Here is a 22825-nt window from a genome sequence, read left to right on the forward strand (position 1 = left end):
AATTTGAACCCTCTGTACCTGCAGGTCTTTCTGGTCCTTTTTGTTTTCCAGGGTTGGTGTCCTTGTCACAAAGTCATTCAGGGTGCTGTGAGGAGAGCAGAGCACTCTCAGTCAGGAACTGCACAGTTAAAACCTCAGTGAAACCTCTCCTCTCTCATGCAGTACCTGAGGAGAAGGAAGTGGCCAGGAGGAGCCAAGTTCAGCTGCACAGAATCTCTGAGGAGCCCTAGTAACGGCTGGAAGTTCTCCTGCAGGGCTGGGACAGGGAGTCTGCCAAAAAGAAAACAAAACCCCAAAAACAAAGCACACCTGAGCGAAGGTAGAGTTAAGGAAAGAACAAAAAAACAACAAATAAAAGGAACTTGGTGGCCTAAAAGCTTTGAGGTCAGTCCTGCCCTTCCTGATTTGTCAGTGCCACTTCCCCTTCCAGTGTCACAGCCCTGGCACTCTGTGTCCATGTGTCAACAACCAAGGGACAACACATTTCCTGCAGAGAAGTGTTCTGGGACATGAAGATCAAAGGAAAGCAGAAGTGGCAATACTGGCTGTTCGCTCACAGCCAAACAAACAGAAAATCAATTCTCTTTTAGAAGGTCTGAGTTACCTCTGAATGAAAGCATAACTGAACTGCAGCACTGGGATATCCATGAGAGAGGATTTCTGGAAAAGAAAGGCAAACCCAAACTTATTTTCCATCAGAAGGAAAAGGAAAATCCAAGCTGGGTTTAGACATTTCCAGGGCTCCAGGGGCAGCCACAGCTGCTCTGGGAATTCCATCCCAGCCCCTCCCCACCCTCCCAGGGAAGGATTTATTCCCCAAATCCCATTTAACCCTGCTCTCTGATAGTTTAAAACCATTCCCTTTGTCCCATCACCATCTGCCTGGTATATTTTAAAGAATCTACTTATGGTGGATCAAACATAATCTGGATACCAAAACTTATTCAGGAGCAAAGGACAGTCTCACATTTAAAAAGCAAACCCTTCAAAGATACATTGAAACAGATCCAGGCTGGAATACATTCATAAAATGGAATTATCTTCCTGCTTACCTCTTGCCCCTTGATTTGTGCTGGTTTCTTGACCACCTCTTTGACCAGATATAATATGGTGTCAATTTTCAATGTGTTCAGGGCACAAATTAAGTCCACGAGAATAAGCTGGGATGCACTGGCCACTGGGAGAATCTGACAAAGGAAAACAAAACAGAAGACACACCCCTCAAAATTCAATGTAAATTTTAGAGGTTAAATCAAACACAGCCCTTGCCATTTAAAGATCTTCTCCCAACACCTTATGAAAACAACTGGATTCTGCTCCAACAAAAGCAGCAGAGGAAAAACTTCTCCCCAGAATAAATAATGAGTTCCAGAGAACACAGCTCTCATTTTCTCCAGAAACTGAGCTGATTCATGGGCTTTAAAACAGAATTGTCCAACTGCAATCCAAGTATTGAATACAAAATGGCTTTTACTCTCAAATTTAAACCCACTCTGTGGGTTTTATTTGCTTATTTATTGAGGTTTAATTGTAGTCCAGATGCTTTTTCTAAGAGGATTTCACATTTTTCAGTCCTGTTTCTAAAACCCCAAAGAATTTACAAACAGAGTTGAGAACTGACCATATAAATGCAACATTTGCCTTTATATAGGAAATAAAAGGGTGCCTTTCTTTAGCTTCACCTTGGTTTTACTGTGACTCCTGTGAGGTTTCTTGCTGTTCCACACTGCTGCAACTGCTGCCATCAGCTGGATTCCAAGTTGTGCTGTCAAGGGATTCAGGAAGTCCAATATTTTTGTTCTTAGTGTCTGTAAAGGGGGGAAATAATTATCAATGTAAGGCAAAGAAATAAAATATTTCTTTTCCCAGAAAATAAACAACAATAAAAGAACTCCATGTAAAATGCACTGAGGAGGATGAGGAGATAAAAATCAGCATTTTAAAAGAGGTCCTACTTTGGTTGCTTTAAAATAGACTGAAGAGGAGCCTTTAGTTGTCCCAAAGAAGTCAGTTGGTCTCTTTTGGGAGTCTTCCCTCTTAATGACACTCCAGAGGAGGCTCATGGTGTTCATAATTCGGGGCAGCTCCTCCAGGATGGCATTCCTGGCATTCCTCAGGTTGGCAGGTTCAGCTGAACAGGATGACTGGGGGGAAAAAAAACCCAACAAAATATCAGTGTTAAAATAATTTCTTATGCACAAAAGCCTAAAAATTGTAGGGAGCACATCAAAACATTATTGACTCGAAAGAAAAGAAAGGAGTTAAGGACAGAGGATTGATACTTGCATCACCAGGATCTTCTTGAACAAGGATGTAAAATTCACTTGGCAGGCTTCAAATACAGAAAAATGAAGCTCAGACCTTTCACTTTGAGTCAGTTCAGTTCTTTGGGTGTGCCATGAGGCCTCTTTAAGGTTATTTTCTTGTACAATTCACTGTTTGTAATGACCTGGAAGGAAAAGGAATGTGACTCTGCTGTCAGGGCATTCCTACATACCTTTTTTGTTGGACTGGGATGATCCAGAAGGCAGAAGTGCCCGATGGTTGTCAGCCCTTCCAGAAGGGTGAGGGGGTAATCAGGAGTCACATTTTCTCTTTTAGAAGTGAAGCTTTGGATGGGGAGGAAAAAAACAAACATGTTAATGAGCCAAGTGGTATTTTCTTGATTAAAAATTCCTGCTTCTAATCCATAGCTAAAATTGGAGTGAATATCAGGAATATCAGGTCAGGAATATCAAAATGAAAGGATCCATAAAACTGGGAGCTTTTTTACTTGGAGGAAGGCAGAGGGAGCCAGGAAATAGCAGAGCTGCTGCTCCTCTTCCTCCAGCTGCTGCAACAATCCTGTCTCCAGCTCACTCCAGGGACATGTGCAGCAGGAATTAAGGATCAAACTCTGGGAGCCACAGTGCTGACCCAGGGAGTTCCTACACACTCCCTGCTCCGTGGAAAGGGGAATTTTCAGGATAACAAATCCCCCTTGGTGCCTCTTACCTGGCAGATGTCTTGGCAGACACCTTCACAGCCTCGTTCTCGTACTGCTTGACGAGCTCATCCAGGTTTTTACAGATCTGCACCACAAATGGGGCCACTGTCCAACCTAAGGACTTCCCAAAATAGGGCAGGGAGCTGGTGACCAGTGCCACCCACGTGGGATGCATCCCATGGCCGTACTCGGGCTGGAGCCCCCTCACCACGGCGGAGACAAAGAGTCCCTGGGAAGTGATGGGGTGTGGGTACACGTACTGCATGGCCCCAATGGACTGCTGGAAGTCCAGAGCCTGCTGCCACTCCTTGGAGAGATCTGCCTGGTTCTCCTGCTCCTCAGGGCTCTGGCCCAGGTGGTGCTCCAAGACTATCAGCACCTGCAGCAGCTTCAGCAGCTCAATCTGCAGCGGGTGCTCGCTCCAGATCTGATCGTGGCCAAAATTGATCAGGCTCTCCTCCAGGAGCTCCTCCTCAGCTCCGTGCTCGGCCCCATCAGCCAGGAGCAGCTCGTAGCGTTTGTGGCTGACGTACATGGAGGCCGAGAGCGAGAGCAGCACGAACTCCTGCACTTTGCACCTTCCCAGCAGCTCACGGATGAACTCCGCGCTCTTGGGCTCGGCCGCCTTGGCCGTGCTGGCCAGCTGGGCCATCATCCTGATGAGCACCTCCACGCTCTTCACCTGCACGTCCCTGTTGGCCAGCAGGTCCCTGTGGGTGAGCTGCAGGCAGCAGGGGTAGTAGGAGCGCAGGAAGCTCAGGCACAGGTAGGTGAGCAGCTCGATGAGCACCGAGTGCGGACACACGGCGGGAGACTGAGGCTGCAGCTTCCCGTAAAAGCTCTGCCCTACCAGAGCTTCCTGGTGGCGAGCCAGGAGGTTGTAGATGAGGTTCAGGTGCGCTGTGGAGCTGGTGTCCATGCCGGTGGTGGCCACGGCCTCGATGAATTCCTTGGGGTTGGTTTTGAGCACGGCTTCCAGCACGGAGAAGGCGTAGAGCACCCGCCGGGAGTCGTAGGGCTGCAGGTACAGCAGCATGTGCTTGAACAGAGCCTCTGCCATCTCCTGCTTCTCCTTCTGCTGCTTCAGCAGCCTGCAGTGGGCGATTTCCTGCAGCTCCAAGTCCACCTCCTCGTCGCTGGACAGAGATTCCGAGGCCTGAGTCCTCTCGGAGTCGGCCCTGACGAGGTTGGGCCCCGCGCTGGATCTGGAGCTCTCGGAGAGGGAGGCACTGAGGGAATTGCCCTGCCCTGGGGCCTCTCTGCTGTCCTCCTTGTCCTCGTTGCTCACGTCCTGCAGCTCCAGGGAAGGGGAGAAGGAGGAGGTGTTGTCACTGTCACGGCCCGTGCTGGTGTCCGCAGACTCCGTGTGCTCGCTGCTGTCCTGCTCCGATCCGGCGTTTTCAGGCCGCTCGGATTTCAGCTCTGCTTTCTCTGGATCGTTTTCCACTTCTGCCCAAATTGCTTCTCTGTCCACAGTAGTGAATTGGCTCAGGGGAAGGTTTTCCTCAGAGTTGCTCTCAGAGATGCCAGACTCTTTCAGAGTCTTTTTCTTGCAAAGCCACTCACGAACATAGTCTGAAAAAAATATTTTTTTCATTTAATTTCTATTTCACGCATAAATTCGTATTATAGTCTGGTTTGGAAGGGGTCTCTAAGGGTCATTTAGTCAACACATTGTCCTTTATATTCAAGAAATCATTTTTGAAAAGTTTATAAAGCTACTCCGCTCCAGTCCAGTATTAATTGTAATGAGTGAGGCTAAAAAAATGGGCAAGAATTATTTCTGTTTTAAAGTGGTTAAAGAGCAGTGCTAACCTCCTGCAAAAAGAACAGGATCAAAACATAAAACACTTTTGGGCTGAGACTCCCTAGGAGTGACAACTGTCTGTTTTTATGCTTCCTGAATATTAAATATTTGTGGAGATCAGGAGGTAACAGGGGAATTGACTGAAAATCAATCAATTAAAGAGCTAATGTTTTCCTTGATTAAATGCTGTGGAACAAGGAAGGAACAGATTAGCTCTGTGTTTCTATAGCAGCCCTGTGGATGCTGTAATTGTGGGACATTTCTTTGTCAACTGACACCAGAAAATGCTGCTGAAAGCACAGCTTGGTGACAGGAAATTCCTGTATATAAAACTCCCAGAAACTTCTCCACTTTCTCCTCTGCTCCAGGAGAAAAAAAAACAAAACAAAACAAAACAAAACAAAACAAAACAAAACCAACAAAAAAAACACCACACAAAACAAAGAGAAATCCCCACACTTGGATATTTGGGCCAAATCACAGAGTTGTTTAAAGTTGGAAAAGACCTTCAGGAGTCCAACCACCACCCAGCACCAACCCCGTGGTCACCAAGGGCCACATCCACACAGTTTTCAACACTTCCAGGGATGCTGACCCCAGCACTGCCCTGGGCAGCCCCTGCCAATGTTTTATAACTCTTTCCATTGAGAAATTTTTCCAAATATCCAAGCTGAGCCTGCCCTGGCCCAGCCTGAGGCCGTTCCCTCTGCTCCTGTCCCTGTTCCCTGGAGCAGAGCCCGACCCCCCCTCCCTGCCCCTCCTGTCAGGGAGTTGTGCAGAGCCACAAGGGCCCCCCTGAGCCTCCTTTTCTCCAGGCTCAGCCCCTTTCCCAGCTCCCTCAGCCCCTCCTGGGGCTCCAGCCCCTTCCCCAGCTCCGTTCCCTGCCCTGGACACGCTCCAGCCCCTCCAGGGCTCTCCTGCAGGAGCCACAGCTGGACACAGCCCTCGAGGGTCTCTCAGTGCCAGCACAGAGGGACAATCCCTGCCCTGCTCCTGCTGGACACACAATTCCTCACCCAGCCCAGCTGCCAGTGGCCTCTTGCCCACCTGGGCACCCCTGGGCTCGTGTCCAGCCCCTGTCACCAGCACCCCCAGGGCTTTGCCAGCCTTTCCAGCCCCTCTGCCCTGCCTGGAGCTCCACGGGGTTGGTGTGACCCAAGGACAGAACCTGGCTGGTTAATTCTCACCCACTTGGCCTCATCCCATGGATCCAGCCCGCAAATGGTTGAAATGTCTCACATCCATTCCACTTCCAGCAATCCCAAACCTTAAATCTGTGTGGCTGGATCTCATCCACTATTCCAAAGATTTTGCTTCCATATCCTAGCTCTGTGATACCTCTGCCACAAATTCCCAGCTCTGCTCTTGAACAGAAACAGATCTGGTCTGTGGAGACAGATATTGGAATCTGCAGAAGCCAGCAGGATGAGGAGGGGCTCGGTGTGTTGTGTGCCTAAACCAGTAGGACATTCCTCACACAGTCACCCAGCTGCTCCTGGATTCCTTCTGGCTGCAGATCTAGAGGGGATCCTGAACACAGTGAACAGTTTGCACTATCTGGGAATGAAAGAAGTGTGGGACAAGATCCCAGAGCAAAGCAGGGAGCAATCCAAACTAACAGGGAGGGAATGATCCTTCAGCTGGAAGGATTTAGTCCTGAACTCTGCCTTAGGCATCACTACAGGGATCAGAGGAGCAGAAATACACAGATCTGAGCCAGGGAACAACTGCTGCCTTCAGAAGGAGCTCAGGGCTGTGGAGGCACTCCCAGTTTGATGCCAGCTTGTATTGGTTTGGCAAAGCCTGGTTTTAAGTAGCAGGGGGGACAACAGAGGTCCTGGAAGCTGCTGGTTCCACAGAAGCTGCTGGAAGCTTTTACCATGTCCAGCAGAGCCAATCCCTGATGGCTCTGAAGATGGACATGCTGCTGGTCAAGGCTGGGCCTATGAGAGAGGCTGGTAACACCTCTAAGGTAACATATTTAAGAAGAAAAGAAAAACAAAGTGAGCATGCATATTTTTTCCTAGCCAGAGAAAAGGAGGAGGTGAGAACATGTGAGGGGAACAATGTGGTGACACCAAGGTCAGTGGAGAAGGAGGAGTAGGAGGTGAACCAGGGGCCAGAGCTGAGATTCATCTGCAGGCTGTGGGGATCACCATGGTGAGGCAGCTGAGCCCCTGCAGCTCATGGGATCCACACAGGATGGAGAGATCCATGCACAGCCCATGGGATCCATGGGATCCATGGGGATGCAGAGATCCATGCACAGCCCATGGGATCCATGGGGGATGCAGAGATCCATGCACAGCCCATGGGATCCATGGGGATGCAGAGATCCATGCACAGCCCATGGGATCCATGGGGGATGGATGCAGAGATCCATGCACAGCCCAGGGGATCCATGGGGGATGGATGCAGAGATCCATGCACAGCCCATGGGATCCATGGGGGATGGATGCAGAGATCCATGCACAGCCCATGGGATCCATGGGGGAGGGATGCAGAGATCCATGCACAGCCCATGGGATCCATGGGGGATGGATGCAGAGATCCATGCACAGCCCATGGGATCCATGGGATCCATGGGGATGCAGAGATCCATGCACAGCCCAGGGGATCCATGGGGGATGGATGCAGAGATCCATGCACAGCCCATGGGATCCATGGGGGATGGATGCAGAGATCCATGCACAGCCCATGGGATCCATGGGGGATGGATGCAGAGATCCATACAGCCCAGGGGATCCATGGGGGATGGATGCAGAGATCCATGCACAGCCCATGGGATCCATGGGGGATGGATGCAGAGATCCATGCACAGCCCATGGGATCCATGGGATCCATGGGGATGCAGAGATCCATGCACAGCCCATGGGATCCATGGGGGATGGATGCAGAGATCCATGCACAGCCCATGGGATCCATGGGGGATGGATGCAGAGATCCATGCACAGCCCAGGGGATCCATGGGGGATGGATGCAGAGATCCATGCACAGCCCATGGGATCCATGGGGGATGGATGCAGAGATCCATGCACAGCCCATGGGATCCATGGGGGAGGGATGCAGAGATCCATGCACAGCCCATGGGATCCATGGGATCCATGGGGGAGGGATGCAGAGATCCATGCACAGCCCATGGGATCCATGGGGGATGGATGCAGAGATCCATGCACAGCCCATGGGATCCATGGGATCCATGGGGATGCAGAGATCCATGCACAGCCCAGGGGATCCATGGGGGATGGATGCAGAGATCCATGCACAGCCCATGGGATCCATGGGGGATGGATGCAGAGATCCATGCACAGCCCATGGGATCCATGGGATCCATGGGGATGCAGAGATCCATGCACAGCCCATGGGATCCATGGGATCCATGGGGATGCAGAGATCCATGCACAGCCCATGGGATCCATGGGGATGCAGAGATCCATGCACAGCCCATGGGATCCATGGGGGATGGATGCAGAGATCCATGCACAGCCCATGGGATCCATGGGATCCATGGGGATGCAGAGATCCATGCACAGCCCATGGGATCCATGGGGGATGGATGCAGAGATCCATGCACATTCCAGAGGGAAGTGCTCACACTGGGGTGGGTGGGTCCCTGGAGGAGGCTGTGATCCAGTAGGACACAGTGGGGAGAGAGAGCCTTTGCTTCCAGGCTGGAGCAGCCTGTCCTTGGAGAACTGCACCCCTTGGAAAGAGAGACCCACAGCACAGCAGTTTTGGGAGGACAGTTTGCCATGGGGGGAACTCACATTCCAGCAGTTCTGTCAGGATTGCTGCTCCTGAGAGCCAAGCTGGAGAAGTTCATGGAGAACTTCTCCTGTGGGAGGGACCCCACGGTGTCACAGGGAAGGACTCCTCTCCCTGGGCAGTGGAAGAAAATCTCAGTGATGAACTGACCAAAGCCCCCATCATGTCCGGTCTCCCTGCACTGTCAGTGGCAAGGAGAGAGGGGCTGGGGATGGAAAGGTGTTTTCAGATCTTATTTTAATTCTCATTATCCTCCTCCAATTCTATTAGCAATAAATTCACAACTTCACCAGAGCTTATTTTGCCCTTAAAACATTTCTCCCTATCCTTACCTTACTCATGAAACCTTCACCGATTTTTCTTTTCCTTTTCCCTCCTCTGCCCAACTGTAGCAGGGGAGGGTGAGTGAGTGGCTCTGCTGTGTGCCAGTGTGAAAGCAGGGCAGGGCTGCACCTGGGGAGCTGCAGGGCTGTAACCTGGGGAGCTGCAGGGGCTGCACCCTGGGGAGCTGCAGGGCTGTACCTGGGGAGCTGCAGGGGCTGTACCTGGGGAGCTGCAGGGCTGTACCTGGGGAGCTGCAGGGGCTGTACCTGGGGAGCTGCAGGGGCTGTAACCTGGGGAGCTGCAGGGGCTGCACCCTGGGGAGCTGCAGGGGCTGTACCTGGGGAGCTGCAGGGGCTGTACCTGGGGAGCTGCAGGGCTGTAACCTGGGGAGCTGCAGGGGCTGTAACCTGGGGAGCTGCAGGGGCTGTAACCTGGGGAGCTGCAGGGGCTGCACCCTGGGGAGCTGCAGGGGCTGCACCCTGGGGAGCTGCAGGGCTGTACCTGGGGAGCTGCAGGGCTGTAACCTGGGGAACTGCAGGGGCTGTAACCTGGGGAGCTGCAGGGCTGTACCTGGGGAGCTGCAGGGCTGTAACCTGGGGAGCTGCAGGGCTGTAACCTGGGGAGCTGCAGGGCTGTACCTGGGGAGCTGCAGGGCTGTAACCTGGGGAGCTGCAGGGGCTGTAACCTGGGGAGCTGCAGGGCTGTAACCTGGGGAGCTGCAGGGGCTGTAACCTGGGGAGCTGCAGGGCTGTACCTGGGGAGCTGCTGTGCTTGATGTAGGTGATGGAGGTGCGCTGGGTGCGGGGGTGCAGCAGCAGCAGCAGCACGGGCTCCAGGATCCGTGCCACATCGCTCAGGGACAGCGCCCGGATCAGCCAGCCCTGAGCCGCCGCCCCGATGGCCCCGTCCGAGCACGTCAGGCTGTCCAGCACCACGAACAGCGACCTGAGGGACAAACCAGTGATGCTTCAGGGTTTTGGCTTTTATCTCTTTCAAATCCTGTACTGCATTAGTGCATAACTCTGAACTCGTTACGATGCGTGGAAAGGCTGAGCTGGAACAGAGACTAGGCAGAGCAAAAGGGATAAAATAGATATAGTTTATTCAATAAATAGGTATTTATTGAAGGATACACCTTGGGCAGTGCAAGAGTGTGGTCGGGGCTGCACCCAAATGAAATCCAAGACGGATCCTGGTCACGAGTTTTTGCACTTTGTGAGTTTTGGTTCCTCTCCACCTTGGGGTCAGTTATCCAAGCACAGCCCCAGGCTATGCAGTCTCAGCCCCTTGGCTTGCCCCTTTTCCCTCGCTGCTGTTTCTGCTTTTTGGGTGTCCTTGATCCTCCAGCTACAAAGGGATTGTTTTGTCTCACTACCCTGTGAAGAGAGCTCACCAACACCTCCTATGAAGTTTCAGAGTTACACACTGAGCAGCACAGAATCTGAAAAATATAAAAGCTAAACCCTGAGGCATCACTCATAAAGTGTTAGTTACTGTTCATGCCTTAGGTTTAAGTTTTCATATTTCCAGATTCTGCACTGCACTGGTGTGTGACTCTGAACTCCATATGAAGTGTTCCAAGTTCTGCTCACAGCTCAGTCACACAAACCAATCCTTTTCCAGCCCCAGAACCAAGGACACTGCTGCAGCTCCAGCCCCAAAAAGGTGCAAACAGCAGAGAATTGAGGAGAGAATCTGGGAGGGTGGGACTGCAGAACCTGGAGCTGGGATTGGACAATGAACCCCAATGTGGAGATGGACCCAAACTTATAAAAGTGTGACAACTCCTGACCCATCGTCCATCTTGGGTGTAGCCATGGCCAGGCTCCTGCACTGCCCAAGGTGAATCCTTTAAAGGTTTTTAATAAATCCCTGCTTTATTCCTTTAACTCTGTCCAGCCTCTGTTCCAGCTCAGCCTCTCCAGGCATCACTGTCCTCACATTTTGGTCACACAAAACAATCCCTCTGGGCCTGAGATCCAAGGACACCCTACAGCCTGAGGCCCCAAAAAGGATAAACAAAAGTGAGTTAGGGGAAGCAAACTGGGGGTGAATGACTTCGTTAGCTGGAGCTGTAATTGGAGGATGAACCCCTGATACGTAAATGGAACAAACTTTTAATTGAGTGAAAAGCTCGTGACCATCATCCATCCTGGGTGTAGCCTCTGGGAGGCTTCTGAGTGCCCAAGGTGGATCTGCTGAAGGCCTTTACTAATCAATACCCACTTTATTCTCTTAATCTTGTCTGGACTCTGTTCTAGGAGCCACTCCGAGGCACCACCAGCACCAAGGACAGCTGAAATCCCTAAAATAAAGTTAAATCTAGCAATAAAATCCTGGCAGGGAGCACACCCTGTGTGCTCAAGAGAAGCACCAGCCAGTGGCTCAGCTTTGACCAAGCAGCTTTTCCTGGACTGAGTGTAGGAATTGTAAAAGCAAGGCCACACAAATCCTCCCAGCTTTTAACTTCTTTCTTATATTTATTTGCTTTTATCTCACTTAATCCCACAGGAAGTAAAACTAAACTAAGATTTTTATTTTTACAAGGAGCTGGTGTTATTTTCTTTGGAAAGCAAATTTAATTCACTCCAAGATAAAAAAAAATATCTGCTCTCCAGAAAAGCTAATCCTCCTTTATGAAGCTCTTTCTATTTTTAGAGTGACTTCCTTCACCCAAAAAAACCACAGCATGTACAGGGTTCCCTGCAAAGATAAGCTCCAAGGAAGTGGAAAATGTTCCTTTTGTTCATTTTTTTCACTCTCCCTATAGAGAGCTCCTTCTCCACTCAGAAATGAGAATAAAGCATGATATAATTCAATATAAAAATGCAAATGGAAGTGGAAATACCTATCGAAGGAGCGATTGTGGGAAGTCACTCTGCTGCCTTGGATCTCTCTGGTCAGGTGCCATAGGACAGAGAATCTGAACAGAGCTTCCAGCCTTGTCCCCTTGGCAAGGAAAAAAAAGGGAGATTTAGGGTGGTATCCAAGTTGGATGAAAATGGGAACACATTTGTATCCAGACAGTGGTTATTGGTGGAAAGCTTTAAAAAGGTTTGCAAATTTTTATGTTGGAAAATTGCCAGGACAGGAAAACAATAGTAAAGACTATTTAAAATTTTATGGTGCAAAATGTACTGTCAGCTGTTAAAGAACTGTGCTGTCATTATATGAGGGAAGGAAAACCATTAATAACTGGCTCACTTAAAATACAGCTCATTGTGAAACCAAATACTAGAAAATCAAGCTAAAAAGAAGTGATTTTACAGATATTGGTGGAGCTGGGGCAGTGGGAAATACCAAAAATACTCCAGGATTTGGGCTTGAATTAAAAACTTTAGCTAATACCATGTGATAGATTTTGTATCCAGGGATTAAATCCAGGGAACAAATCCCAGGGAATTCTAAAAGCACAGTCAGACTGTTGGAGAACACATCAACCACGGGAATGAAGACACGGAGAAAGGACCAGCAGGAAATTTGGGAAGCACTGGAACAATTCCACCCTGCTGGAAGGGCTTCAGTAAATGCAGGACTTACTTTATCCCGATGCAGAAGGGCCTGGCAGATGATGTCCTCACAGATATTTGCTGAGGGAGCCAGGCAGTGAAGTCTGTAGAACAATTCCACACAGGCAATGTGGTGCTCCCGAGTCTCTTTGTTCAGCTGATTCCAGAGCACACAGGCAACCCTCTAGGGGAAAAGAGCAAACAACTAAATATAATTATACTAATAATAAGAGCCATTTCTTTCCTGGCTTCCTGTTACCAGAAGGAATTCCCAAATTGCCTCAGAATCACAGGATTCTATGAATCAAAGGGTCAGTGTAGCTGGGCAGTAAAAAAAGGAAAAGAAAATGGACACCTGGTAGAAATCTGTTTTCTCTGAGATCATCTTCAGGACTGCAGGAGCAATGGGAGGAAGGGTGACCATCTGCAGCTTGCCAAGGAAAGGGTTGTGGCCAGACACTTTGTACCTCTTCATCCTGTCCTCAATCACCAGTGCCAGGGACTGGGAGTGGTTGATGACCTCCAGCAGGGTGAAGATGGACACGTTCTGCACGTAGCAGTCCTTGACACAGCAGCAGATTGTCATCAGGGACCTCAGCCACAGAGGCAAGCTGGGATCACCTCCTGCTCACGAGAGAAGGGACAGAAAGGGCTTGAGACACCCTCAGGGTTGGGGTTTTACTCCCAAAAATCCTTGAAGCAAGGTCACAGGACCAAAATGACTGCCCAGATGCCATCGGCAACAGCTCATGGAATCACAGAAGGCTGGGGTTGGGAGGGACCTTGAGGATGGCAGGGACACCTTCCACTATCCCAGGGTGTTCCAAGTCTGGCCTGGAACATTTCCTGGCATGAGGCAGCCACAACCTCTCCACGTTTTCCCTACTTGTCCCAGCAGAAAGCTCTTGCAGGATCCTGCAGGACCCAAATACCTACAGGATTTCTGCTTTCCCCGTGATGTTTATTCCCAACAACTGTTCAGAGCTGCTGTTCTGTTTTCCAGCTGCCATTGGCACAAACAACTCCATGGATGCTCTTCCAGTAGCACTGATGCCCTTTTCAGGATTTATAAATCCATTTCAGGATTTACAGATTTCTAACTGAAGTGGCTGACAGCAATCCCAGCCATCTTTTCCTGAGGGAGCAATGGAAGTATTCCATGTCCGTGCCATGCTCAGCCATGGAGATGATGGGAATATCATCAGACAGCAGGAATATGGAGTGAGGTGAGGAACAGAACCCAATTTTCCAGTTTCCCACCTCTCCATTCCCCACAAATCTATTTAAGAATTAACCTTCAGGCCAATAACAGCTCCTGCTAAAAGCTAAGAAATCAACTGGAAATCCAAGAACAGGCCTTCCAGTTAAACAAAATTATTCTTATTTGTTACATTGAACTCCTTTGAATCCTGAGGGTTTGGGATACGAGATGATTCTGCCTGTTACTCAAATTTTCTACCTACACCCATCTTCCTCTAAAACATCATTTTTTAGGGACATAACCCATGGAAAATAGGGATGGATATCCAGAAAATCCTGAACCATTCAAGGCTGGACAGGTCAGGAGGTCTTTGTATTCCCTTCAGCTCCAAATTTTCTAGTGGAATTTTTCCAAAAAGTTTAAATTCAAATTTAGAAAGCTTGACAAAACTCAGCTGCCAGACACACCTCAGATGCCGAGGTGGATGAGGCTTTAATTCACAATTTAATTCACCCTGCCCAAGGGTTTTTACTGGCTCTGGTATTGAAAATAGCCATTGAAAATAGCCAAAATATTGAAAAAGCTCTCACTATTTGCACCCTAAAAACGCTAAGGAAAGGAAGCTTTTCTTACCAGGCCCCTGAAACAGAGACAGGTACAAGTGTTCCATCTCCTCCTCAGACAGGTACACTGGGAATGTGGTACAGTCCAGCAGCAGGTGACAGGCTGCAGAGAAAGCTTCCTTGCAGTCACCTCTGAGGGGTCCCAACACCAGCTCCAAATCCCACTCCTCCTCCTCCTCCTCCTTCTCCTTGTTGTGACCAGAGCAGTGTTCAGAGAGGAGAGGAGTGGAATTCTTGCTCCTGAAGGGTGAGCCCCTGGCTGAGAACAGCTCTGAGAGCATCTGTTTGACCTGAGGCACAGTGATCTGCCTGGCATCCCAGGGACTCTTTTTCTTGTTGCCACTCTCAGCTAACCTGTAGCCATTCTCCTTTTTCTCCTTCCCACTCAGATTTATTGCTGCAATTCCTTCAGGATTCATTTCTTGGAGCTGCACCCCAAAAATGTATTTGCTGGAAAACTTAGCAACCAGCTCCTGGATGCAATACAGAGTTTTCTGGATGCTCCCTCCTTTTTTCCAGACATCATCTCTCTCCAGGGTGACCGTGGGCACCCCCAGGTGCTGGGACAGCTCTGGGGAGGAGGCACTCAGGCCAATGCCACTGTCCTCTGACTTGAGGGGAGGGAATGGAGCCTCCTCCTCCTCCTCCTGCAGCACAGATCTGGTCTCCAGGGTTATGTCCACGTCTTCCTTTGGCACTGGGCTCTGCAACAGCAACAGGGATGTGGTTAATGTGGCATTGCCAACAGAGATTTCACTTGCAGAGCAGCAATGACAGAAAAAGGAAAAATTCCTGTTTGCGGTTTCCAGTTCCAGGATCGCAGTTGTTTCTAAACAGCTCCATTCAATTCCCTTTAAAACCCAACACATATCTGTGTAAACCTCACACACTGACTCATCAAACAGAGGGATGTGCTCCCTTAAAACCAGTTTCCCCCCCAGAGCAGTGTTCCATCTGTTGCATTATTTCTGCTCAAATGCAGGTATTTGTTCTGCTGGCACATTTTGGCAGGCTGTGCTCGTGGGGTTGCTTTATCCCATTTATTCCTCATTCCTCAGCATGGTCTTTGCACACCAACAATGCCCCATTGTGTCCCACTGAAATATTAATTGAAAGCCCTGCAGAGCTAACCAGCTATGAAGCTGGGCTGCATTTGGCAACTCCAGTTTTTTGCTACTGCATTCTGTTTCCAAAACCCTTTAGGTCCCATCCTTCTCAGGGGCTGACAAGATTAAACCCCTTCAGTGCCACAAATAATTTAAACAGGCCAGAGTTGAACACCCAGTGAGAGTAACAAGGCAGCAGAGTGCTCTGAAGAAGATAAAGAAGGGAAGTTTAGAAATATCTTTATTGTTGTACTTAAAATTTTCATAGAATTATAGGTTTGGGTTGGAAGGGATCTTAGAAATGATGCAGTGCCACCCCTGCCATGGGCAGGGACACCTGCCACTGTCCCAGGCTGGTCCCAGCCCCAGGGTCCAACCTGGAACTGAACATTCCAGGGATCCAGGGGCAGCCACAGCTGCTCTGGGAATTCCATCCCAGCCCCTCCCCACCCTCACAGGGAACAATTCCTTCCCAATATCCCATCCAACCCCACAATCTTTCAGTTTGAAGCCGTTCCCTGTGTCCTGTCCCTACATCCCTTGGAAATTGTCTCTCTCCATCTTTCCTGTGACTCCCTTCAGGTGCAATTGTCACCTAGACTGAAGGAGAACTAGCATTTTAAATTCTTTCCCAAAATGATTTAAACCGAGAATTTTAAAGGGTTTTACCCATGTCTGAGGGGTTGAAAATCACCTACCCCATTGCCACTCCCTGTCTCCATGTCCAGGTAGGAAGGGGGCATTTGCACCTTGCTGAGCAACTTAAAGCAGGTTTTTAAGGCATGAGTGAGTTCTGGCAGTCCCAACACCTCCATGTTCTCCAGGAGAGACTGCACCACGTAACTGAGCATCTGGGGCAGGTACTGAGTCTGCACCTCTGAGTAGAGCTCCTGAAATAAATAAGGAATGTTTAAAGGAGTTATCCCACCTCAGCCATCACTGAAGCAGGGATTGATAAAGCCAGCATTACCAAAGGAATCACATCCAGCAGGAACACCAGCAGCGTGCAGAGCTCTGAAATGGTAGGAGGAGTGCTCACACTTTCCAGAGGATACCTCATGCCTGTGGATTTGTTTCTGGAGTGAAAGACACATTCTTACATAAGGTTTTTTCATCATGGGAAAATTCTGGTTACAAGCAAAAAGCTTCATTAAAATCAGCACAGAATACTGAAGAGCTCTGAGGCAAAGGGCTTCTAACACAGCAGGAGAAAATATTCTGTCAGAACAACCTCAGCTCTGTGTGGTATGAGGAAGAGCTGCTAATTTTCAGATTGCAGAACCTTCTTCCTCAGAGTGAGAAAATGATAAAAAGAGAGATATTGTAGAATCAGAGGGCTGGAAGAAACCTTAAAGCCCATTTATTATCTTGATTTTTCTTCTTTAAAGACCTCTCCACCTCCCCTCCCAAACCCTTTTCCTTCTTCTGTTGATTTGAAAGGAATTTCTTTTGTTCCCAGGCTGAAATTTCCATCTAATGGTTTACCTGGTTGCATTCCTGAATTACTTGTGGACCCAACTTACAGATCTGGCTGGTTCTACCATGTGTGATGTCCCTTAAAAGTTTCAGTAAATATTATTATCCTGAACACACAGCTCTGAAGTGGCATTTTTGAGAGCACAACATAAACACCTGAAACAATCTTCAAAGCATTTGGTCAGGTAATCCCAGAGGAAATCAGTGCTTAAGGATGTGATCAACAAATTCACTGTTTTGACAATTTCTGAAGCATTTTTGTTCTCTTTGATTGCACTGGAAGGGAAAGAAAAGGAAAAGAAAAGCAGATGTCAGTGAGGATTCACATCACATGAACTCATGGACGCTAAATTCTCTTTTCCCCCTTCTCTGCGAGCTAAAAAACATTGATTTTTTTAAAAATCCAAGTCTAAATAATTCTGGACTATCTTTCAGATGATGGAAATCTCAAGGCTGACCTCTGTCAGCAGCCTGATGTCACAGTGGTTATTCAACACCCATCACATGCAGCAAACTTCATTTCTTCTCTGCTAATCCAAAAAAAATTAATTGTGTGTGGGAAAAGGGGAAGCCAGAGAAAAAACTCATCCTCTGTCCAGAAAGTCACTTTGTTACAATCCAAAACTTCATTAAACTCCTTCATTTTAACCATTTAGCTTAAAAAAAAGGATGCAGTTTCAGCTCAGAGTTGGAAATTTGTCATACCTTGCCAGGGTGTTGCCACTTTGACTGTAGCTGAGCTTGAGATCAGAACCCAGGGTGTCTTTGCAGTAGGAATAAAAAGCTCTAAGAACTTCTAAGAACAGATCCCCAACAACCTGGGGCCCTGCAAGGAAAAGAAAAAAAGAATCCAGGAATTGTCTACAGAGGAGGGGAAAAATTAATAATTTCAGTGCCCTAAACTTGGAATAATTAAAAAAAATGTAGTGTATAAAGCATTGCAATGAGTGCTTTTAAAAACGAAAATAGAACAGTTTAAATGACTAAGTAGCAGAAAAGGTTAAAGTCTGTGATGTTTGATTTGATACCTTTAAATAATTGTTGCATTGTTAAATCCACTTCTAAATGGAGTGAAAGTCTTAATGTCTTAAGGCTCAAGAGTCAAACTTTATTGCTGACTGGAAAGATTAAACTGGAAAACGCAGTTGAGCTAAATATCCCTGATTTAAAAGGGATTTATTATCCCTTTATTTGTACTTTGGATTAATGCAAATTGTCAGGCAGCCAAGCAGCACTTCCAGCAGGGCAATGTCCCTCGTTTAGTTTCTAAATTAGACTAATCAATGCATTTATACCAAAAACAACATCTTCAGCAGCATCACTCCCCACCCAAAATATTTTAAAAGACTTGCAAGTCACTTTGGTTTGATTCTTTAGTGCAGAAAGGTAAATTTGCTCTGGAAATAAGGATGGGCAGAGCCTCATCCTTGTGGTGCTGCACAGACACAGAGATGGGAGAGGGAAGAGCAGATAAACTCCAAGGAACAAACTGAGCTGAATGCAGACAAGGGGGGAAGTGCTTCTTGTTAAGTGTCCCTCAGATGCCATTCAGGCACAGAATCCCTGAATTTTCAGAGTGGGAAGAGCCCCCCAGGATCAGCCAGTGCCAGCCCAGCAGCAGCAGCATCACCCCAAACCCTGTCCCCAAGGGCCACATCCAGACTGCTCCTGAGCACTCCCACAGACAGTGACTCCAAACCTCCCTGGGCAGCTCATCCCAAGGCCTGACCGCTCTGACAGGGAAATTTTCTTTGCCAATCTCCAACCTGAGCCTCCCCCGGTGCCATTTGAGGCCATCTCCTCTCATTTTTGCCCTGTCCCCTCCTGTCAGGGAGTTGTGCAGAGCCACAAGGTCCCCCCTGAGCCTCCTTTTCTCCAGGCTCAGCCCCTTTCCCAGCTCCCTCAGCCCCTCCTGGGGCTCCAGCCCCTTCCCCAGCTCCGTTCCCTGCCCTGGACACGCTCCAGCCCCTCCAGGGCTCTCCTGCAGGAGCCACAACTGGACACAGCCCTCGAGGGTCTCTCAGTGCCAGCACAGAGGGACAATCCCTGCCCTGCTCCTGCTGGACACACAATTCCTCATCCAGCCCAGCTGCCAGTGGCCTCTTGCCCACCTGGGCACCCCTGGGCTCGTGTCCAGCCCCTGTCACCAGCACCCCCAGGGCTCTGCCAGCTTGAGCAGCTCTCAGGACACTCTGTCCCCAGCCTGTAGGGTTGGGGCTGGCACAACCCCCAGCCTGGGTTGTCCTGACCCTACAGGAGGGCACAGATTTGCATTTCCCTCCTTGGGATCCATCCATGCTCTGCAGGGTCTGTGGGGCAGCCAGAGAGAACCTGGAGAGGGAATTTCTTGCACAGCTGGACCAAAGCAAGGAACAGCCTCCTGCACACTCCCACAGAGAGTCAGGATTAGGATTCTGCAGGGTTTTGTTAAGTCCTACCCAGATTTGGGACAGACACTTTACCTATTTCAGGTTTGTCCAAGAGGCTGATGAGGATCCTGAAGGGTTTGAGATAAGCCTGGTGCCGTTCCTCTGGGTCAGACTCTGGGAATTTCTGATGCAGAATCACAATCAAACTCTAGGAAAAGAAAAACATCACAGTGTTATCCATCAGAGACAGACTGCCATCTTATGAAGAGCTGATGTGTTTCTAAGTTTGATTTTGTTTAGGACTGACTACAAATGAACTCCACTTTTCCCTCCAGGGTAAACAAATCAATTCCATCTTCCCATCATCTCTACTCAAGGGCTGATCTTATCCAGAGAAGCATTTTAAAATAATTCAGGTAGTTCAGCCAAGATGCTTCCCTTTGGTTTCCTTAGATTCCATAGGCAATCCAATATTGGGATAAATACAGCACAGAGGCTTTGAGAGAGATGGAAATGGAACCATAGGGACAGAGGGGGAAGGACAAACCAATATGTGGAAATAATTCTGGACACAATTTTAGTTTGAGTTAAAATTTAAAGGATCATGAATTTATCTGGAATATATCTGTATAAAATGAACACCAACCTCAACCAAAAGATCTTTAGAGTATTTTCCAAAGAAATAAACAGCCTGGTCTTCAGAAGTGGTGGAGTCTGGAGCAAAAGTGCCACCTTTAATATCAGATCCTACAAGAAAACAGAGGCAGGAGGAGCTCAGAGAGCAGCACTGAGGGGTTTATAAGGAATTTACACTGCATTTTTCATCTTTTGTATTTCAACAGCCCACAGGTCCCAGTTTGAGGGCATCCAGATGTTCAGCACAACACATAAATCTAAACCAAGGCCAAATACAGTGGGGATCACTACTTCTTCCAGAAAAATCAGGTTAAAATAGTAACTTTTAGTCCTTTTAGTCCACTGAACCTCTTCAAAACAAGGTGTAGGTGAAACCAGAATTAGTCAGATACTCTGGGATTCAGAGAGAAATAAATTCACCTCTAAGAGAAGCCCTGTTTGCCAAATATTTAATTGTATTAAGGCACTTAATAAATGCCCAATAAACACCACTTTATCATCACTCATTAACAGCTAAAGAAGTGTACTTGAATTTTAAACACTGATTTTTTTTTTTCCTCTCAAGTATCCAGAACACTGAAAATTCCTGGATTTTGCACAGTACCTAGCAGCCATGCATACAATCTCCTGTTGAGGGACATGTCTCTCCTCAGCAGTGTCTGAGTGGCTGCTGACAGGATATAAACCAGATCAGCCCTTCTTAGCAGGATGGTGCTTTCCTTGCAGTCCTAGGGTGGAAAAGAAAGATTTTTTTTTCAGCTGTTGGTGAGCGCTGAAAGGAGTCAAATTCAAATTGGGTTTTTGAACATTCATGTTTTGGGCAAAAGGTAACAAAGCATCAACAGGAAAATAGTTTGTGGGCTAAAAAATGTCAAGAAATGGGATAGAATCTCAAGGGATGTGAAAAAAGTGGGATCATGGAGGGACAGGATGGGTTGGGGTGGGATGGATCTTAAAGATCCACTGCCAGCCCTGCCATGGCAGGGACAGCTCCCACTGTCCCAGGCTGCTCCAGCCCCAGTGTCCAACCTGGAACTGAACATTCCAGGGATCCAGGGGCAGCCACAGCAAATCTGGGAATTCCATCCCAGCCCCTCATTACCACCCCAGGGAACAATTCCTAATTCCCAGTATCCCATCCAATGCTGCTCTGAAGCCATTCCCTGTGTCCTGTCCCTGCATCCCTTGGCAATTGTCTCTCTCCATGTTTCCTGCAGCTCCTCCAGGCCCTGCAAGGCCACCCTGAGCTCAGCCCAAAGCTTCTCCTCTCCTTAACACTTAAAAATCCTTCCTCCATCCCAAACACTGCCTGTCCTACAGGGAGGTGAGGAAACAATGGCAACAACTTTTATTTTAAGAGAGATTTTCTCCCCTGCTCTTTATCACAAATAACTTCATGTGGACAACTTATAAATTCTAAAATCCTACTTGAATAAACTCCATATTCTTTCCACACAAGTTGCTCAGACCTGAACACTTCAAGCACATCCCAAATATCCCCCAAAAACCCCTGTGAAATAATTTCTTCAGCCCTGGAAGCTCTAAAGACTCTGAGGAGCAGCAGAGTCTCCTCCACTCCTCAAACTGATGTGGCACAAGAAAGCCCAAAATTCCTGGATTTTGAAGGCTCAGAATTCAGCCATTTGGCAGTAACAGAGGTGGGAGCTGGGCTGCTTGCACAGAACATTCCATGGGACAATCCCATAATAATCCCCTTACCAAAGCTGTATAAAATGGGAAAAAGAAGAGGATTGCTTCCAGAGTGTTCCTCTGCACAAGGACATTGGAATCCAGCACTGACACACACAAAGACTTTATCTGGAAAAGGAAAACACAACATTTTATTTGATTTTACTGTCAAATAATCACAGGAAAGAAGGAGGTTTGGCTACCTATGAACAGTATTTTGTTTAAAAAAGAGGATAATTACAATTTAACTCCTGCACCCAAAGTGAGTTAAAACAAATTCTGTGGATATTAAAAGAATTATTAATATTGGGTTTGTAACAGAACAGAATGTCCCAGAGTTACAAGATGTAAAACCTCCCAAAATGCAGATATTACTGTAATTATCCTTATTCCATCACTCAACATGAATTTCTCATTTTACTGGAAAAATAAAAGGACACAAAATTTCAGAACAGCAAACACTTTGGGAACTGCACATTAAACACTGAAACCAGAAAAGCTGCTCCTCAAATTAACTGGATGAAGCAATTTCAGAGCATGGACTTTTCAGTCTCTCATCTCAAAACATCTTTAATTGCACGGCATCCTAACTTACTCCAGAGAAGGCTGGGATTATGGGGTGTAAAATGAACTTACTGTGAGTTTATAATCAGTGCCAAGCATGAATTTCTGCTGTTTGCCAGAGAGTTCCCTGTTGATGTGGCTGACAACAAAGAGGGAAGCAGGGAGCCTGATGGAGGGGCTGCCCAGGACACTGCCCCACAGAGCTCCATAAAACACCTCCTGGCCCATCAGCAGGGACAGCTTCACCAGCAGAGCATCTGTTCTGTACACAGGCAGAAAAAAAAAAAAAACAACCAAACAAAAAAACCCCACATTTGTTAGCTGATTTTGTACCATAGAAATGGAATTATAGAGCGTTGACATAATTTATTTGGTATTTTGCAGTTCTGTGTTATCAATATTTCCCTTTTTCCCAGAATCTCAGGGTGGTTTGGGTTGGAAGGGACCTAAAAATCATCTCATTCCATCTTCTGCCACGGGCAGGGAACCTTCCCCTATCCCAGGTGGGGATGGATGAATCTCACTGGACAAAAATAATCAAACCCGCTCAATTCTTTGTCACTGAAACAAAGTCTGTGTTCACACACTGGAAAATTCTACAGGAAATAGCTACAAATATTTAGCTCTGGCCAAACAACTGCAGCACCTCTGATTGCAGAATATTTATTGTCAGAGGTGTGAAAAGCTAAATTGGAAGTCATTTAAAGATGCTGAAGTCTGAAAGCCAATTTTATCAGTCTGGGAGCAGGAGGTTATCTAAAAAATTCCTA

At 47.8% G+C, this 22825-nt stretch overlaps 1 protein-coding gene across 1 annotated transcript in view; it reads right to left on the minus strand.

Moving 5' to 3' along the window:
* DOP1B (DOP1 leucine zipper like protein B) overlaps positions 1 to 22825 on the minus strand; it is a 46631-nt gene that overhangs the window by 12239 nt on the left and 11567 nt on the right. Inside the window, exons 5-26 of the mRNA XM_062488201.1 lie at positions 22128 to 22317; positions 21522 to 21620; positions 20407 to 20530; positions 19813 to 19913; positions 19260 to 19374; positions 17503 to 17623; positions 16954 to 17073; positions 16292 to 16397; positions 16020 to 16211; positions 14226 to 14919; positions 12747 to 13015; positions 12423 to 12575; positions 11731 to 11831; positions 9637 to 9827; positions 2995 to 4561; positions 2498 to 2609; positions 1956 to 2144; positions 1683 to 1808; positions 1053 to 1187; positions 605 to 660; positions 166 to 270; positions 19 to 85 (exon numbers count right to left, since the gene is read on the minus strand). Coding sequence (XP_062344185.1) covers positions 19 to 85; positions 166 to 270; positions 605 to 660; positions 1053 to 1187; positions 1683 to 1808; positions 1956 to 2144; positions 2498 to 2609; positions 2995 to 4561; positions 9637 to 9827; positions 11731 to 11831; positions 12423 to 12575; positions 12747 to 13015; positions 14226 to 14919; positions 16020 to 16211; positions 16292 to 16397; positions 16954 to 17073; positions 17503 to 17623; positions 19260 to 19374; positions 19813 to 19913; positions 20407 to 20530; positions 21522 to 21620; positions 22128 to 22317 — 4933 coding nt within the window. The remainder of the gene's footprint in view (positions 1 to 18; positions 86 to 165; positions 271 to 604; positions 661 to 1052; positions 1188 to 1682; positions 1809 to 1955; positions 2145 to 2497; positions 2610 to 2994; positions 4562 to 9636; positions 9828 to 11730; positions 11832 to 12422; positions 12576 to 12746; positions 13016 to 14225; positions 14920 to 16019; positions 16212 to 16291; positions 16398 to 16953; positions 17074 to 17502; positions 17624 to 19259; positions 19375 to 19812; positions 19914 to 20406; positions 20531 to 21521; positions 21621 to 22127; positions 22318 to 22825) is intronic.

The sequence above is a fragment of the Cinclus cinclus genome, chromosome 2, assembly GCF_963662255.1.
Source record: "Cinclus cinclus chromosome 2, bCinCin1.1, whole genome shotgun sequence".
Taxonomy (NCBI): domain Eukaryota; kingdom Metazoa; phylum Chordata; class Aves; order Passeriformes; family Cinclidae; genus Cinclus; species Cinclus cinclus.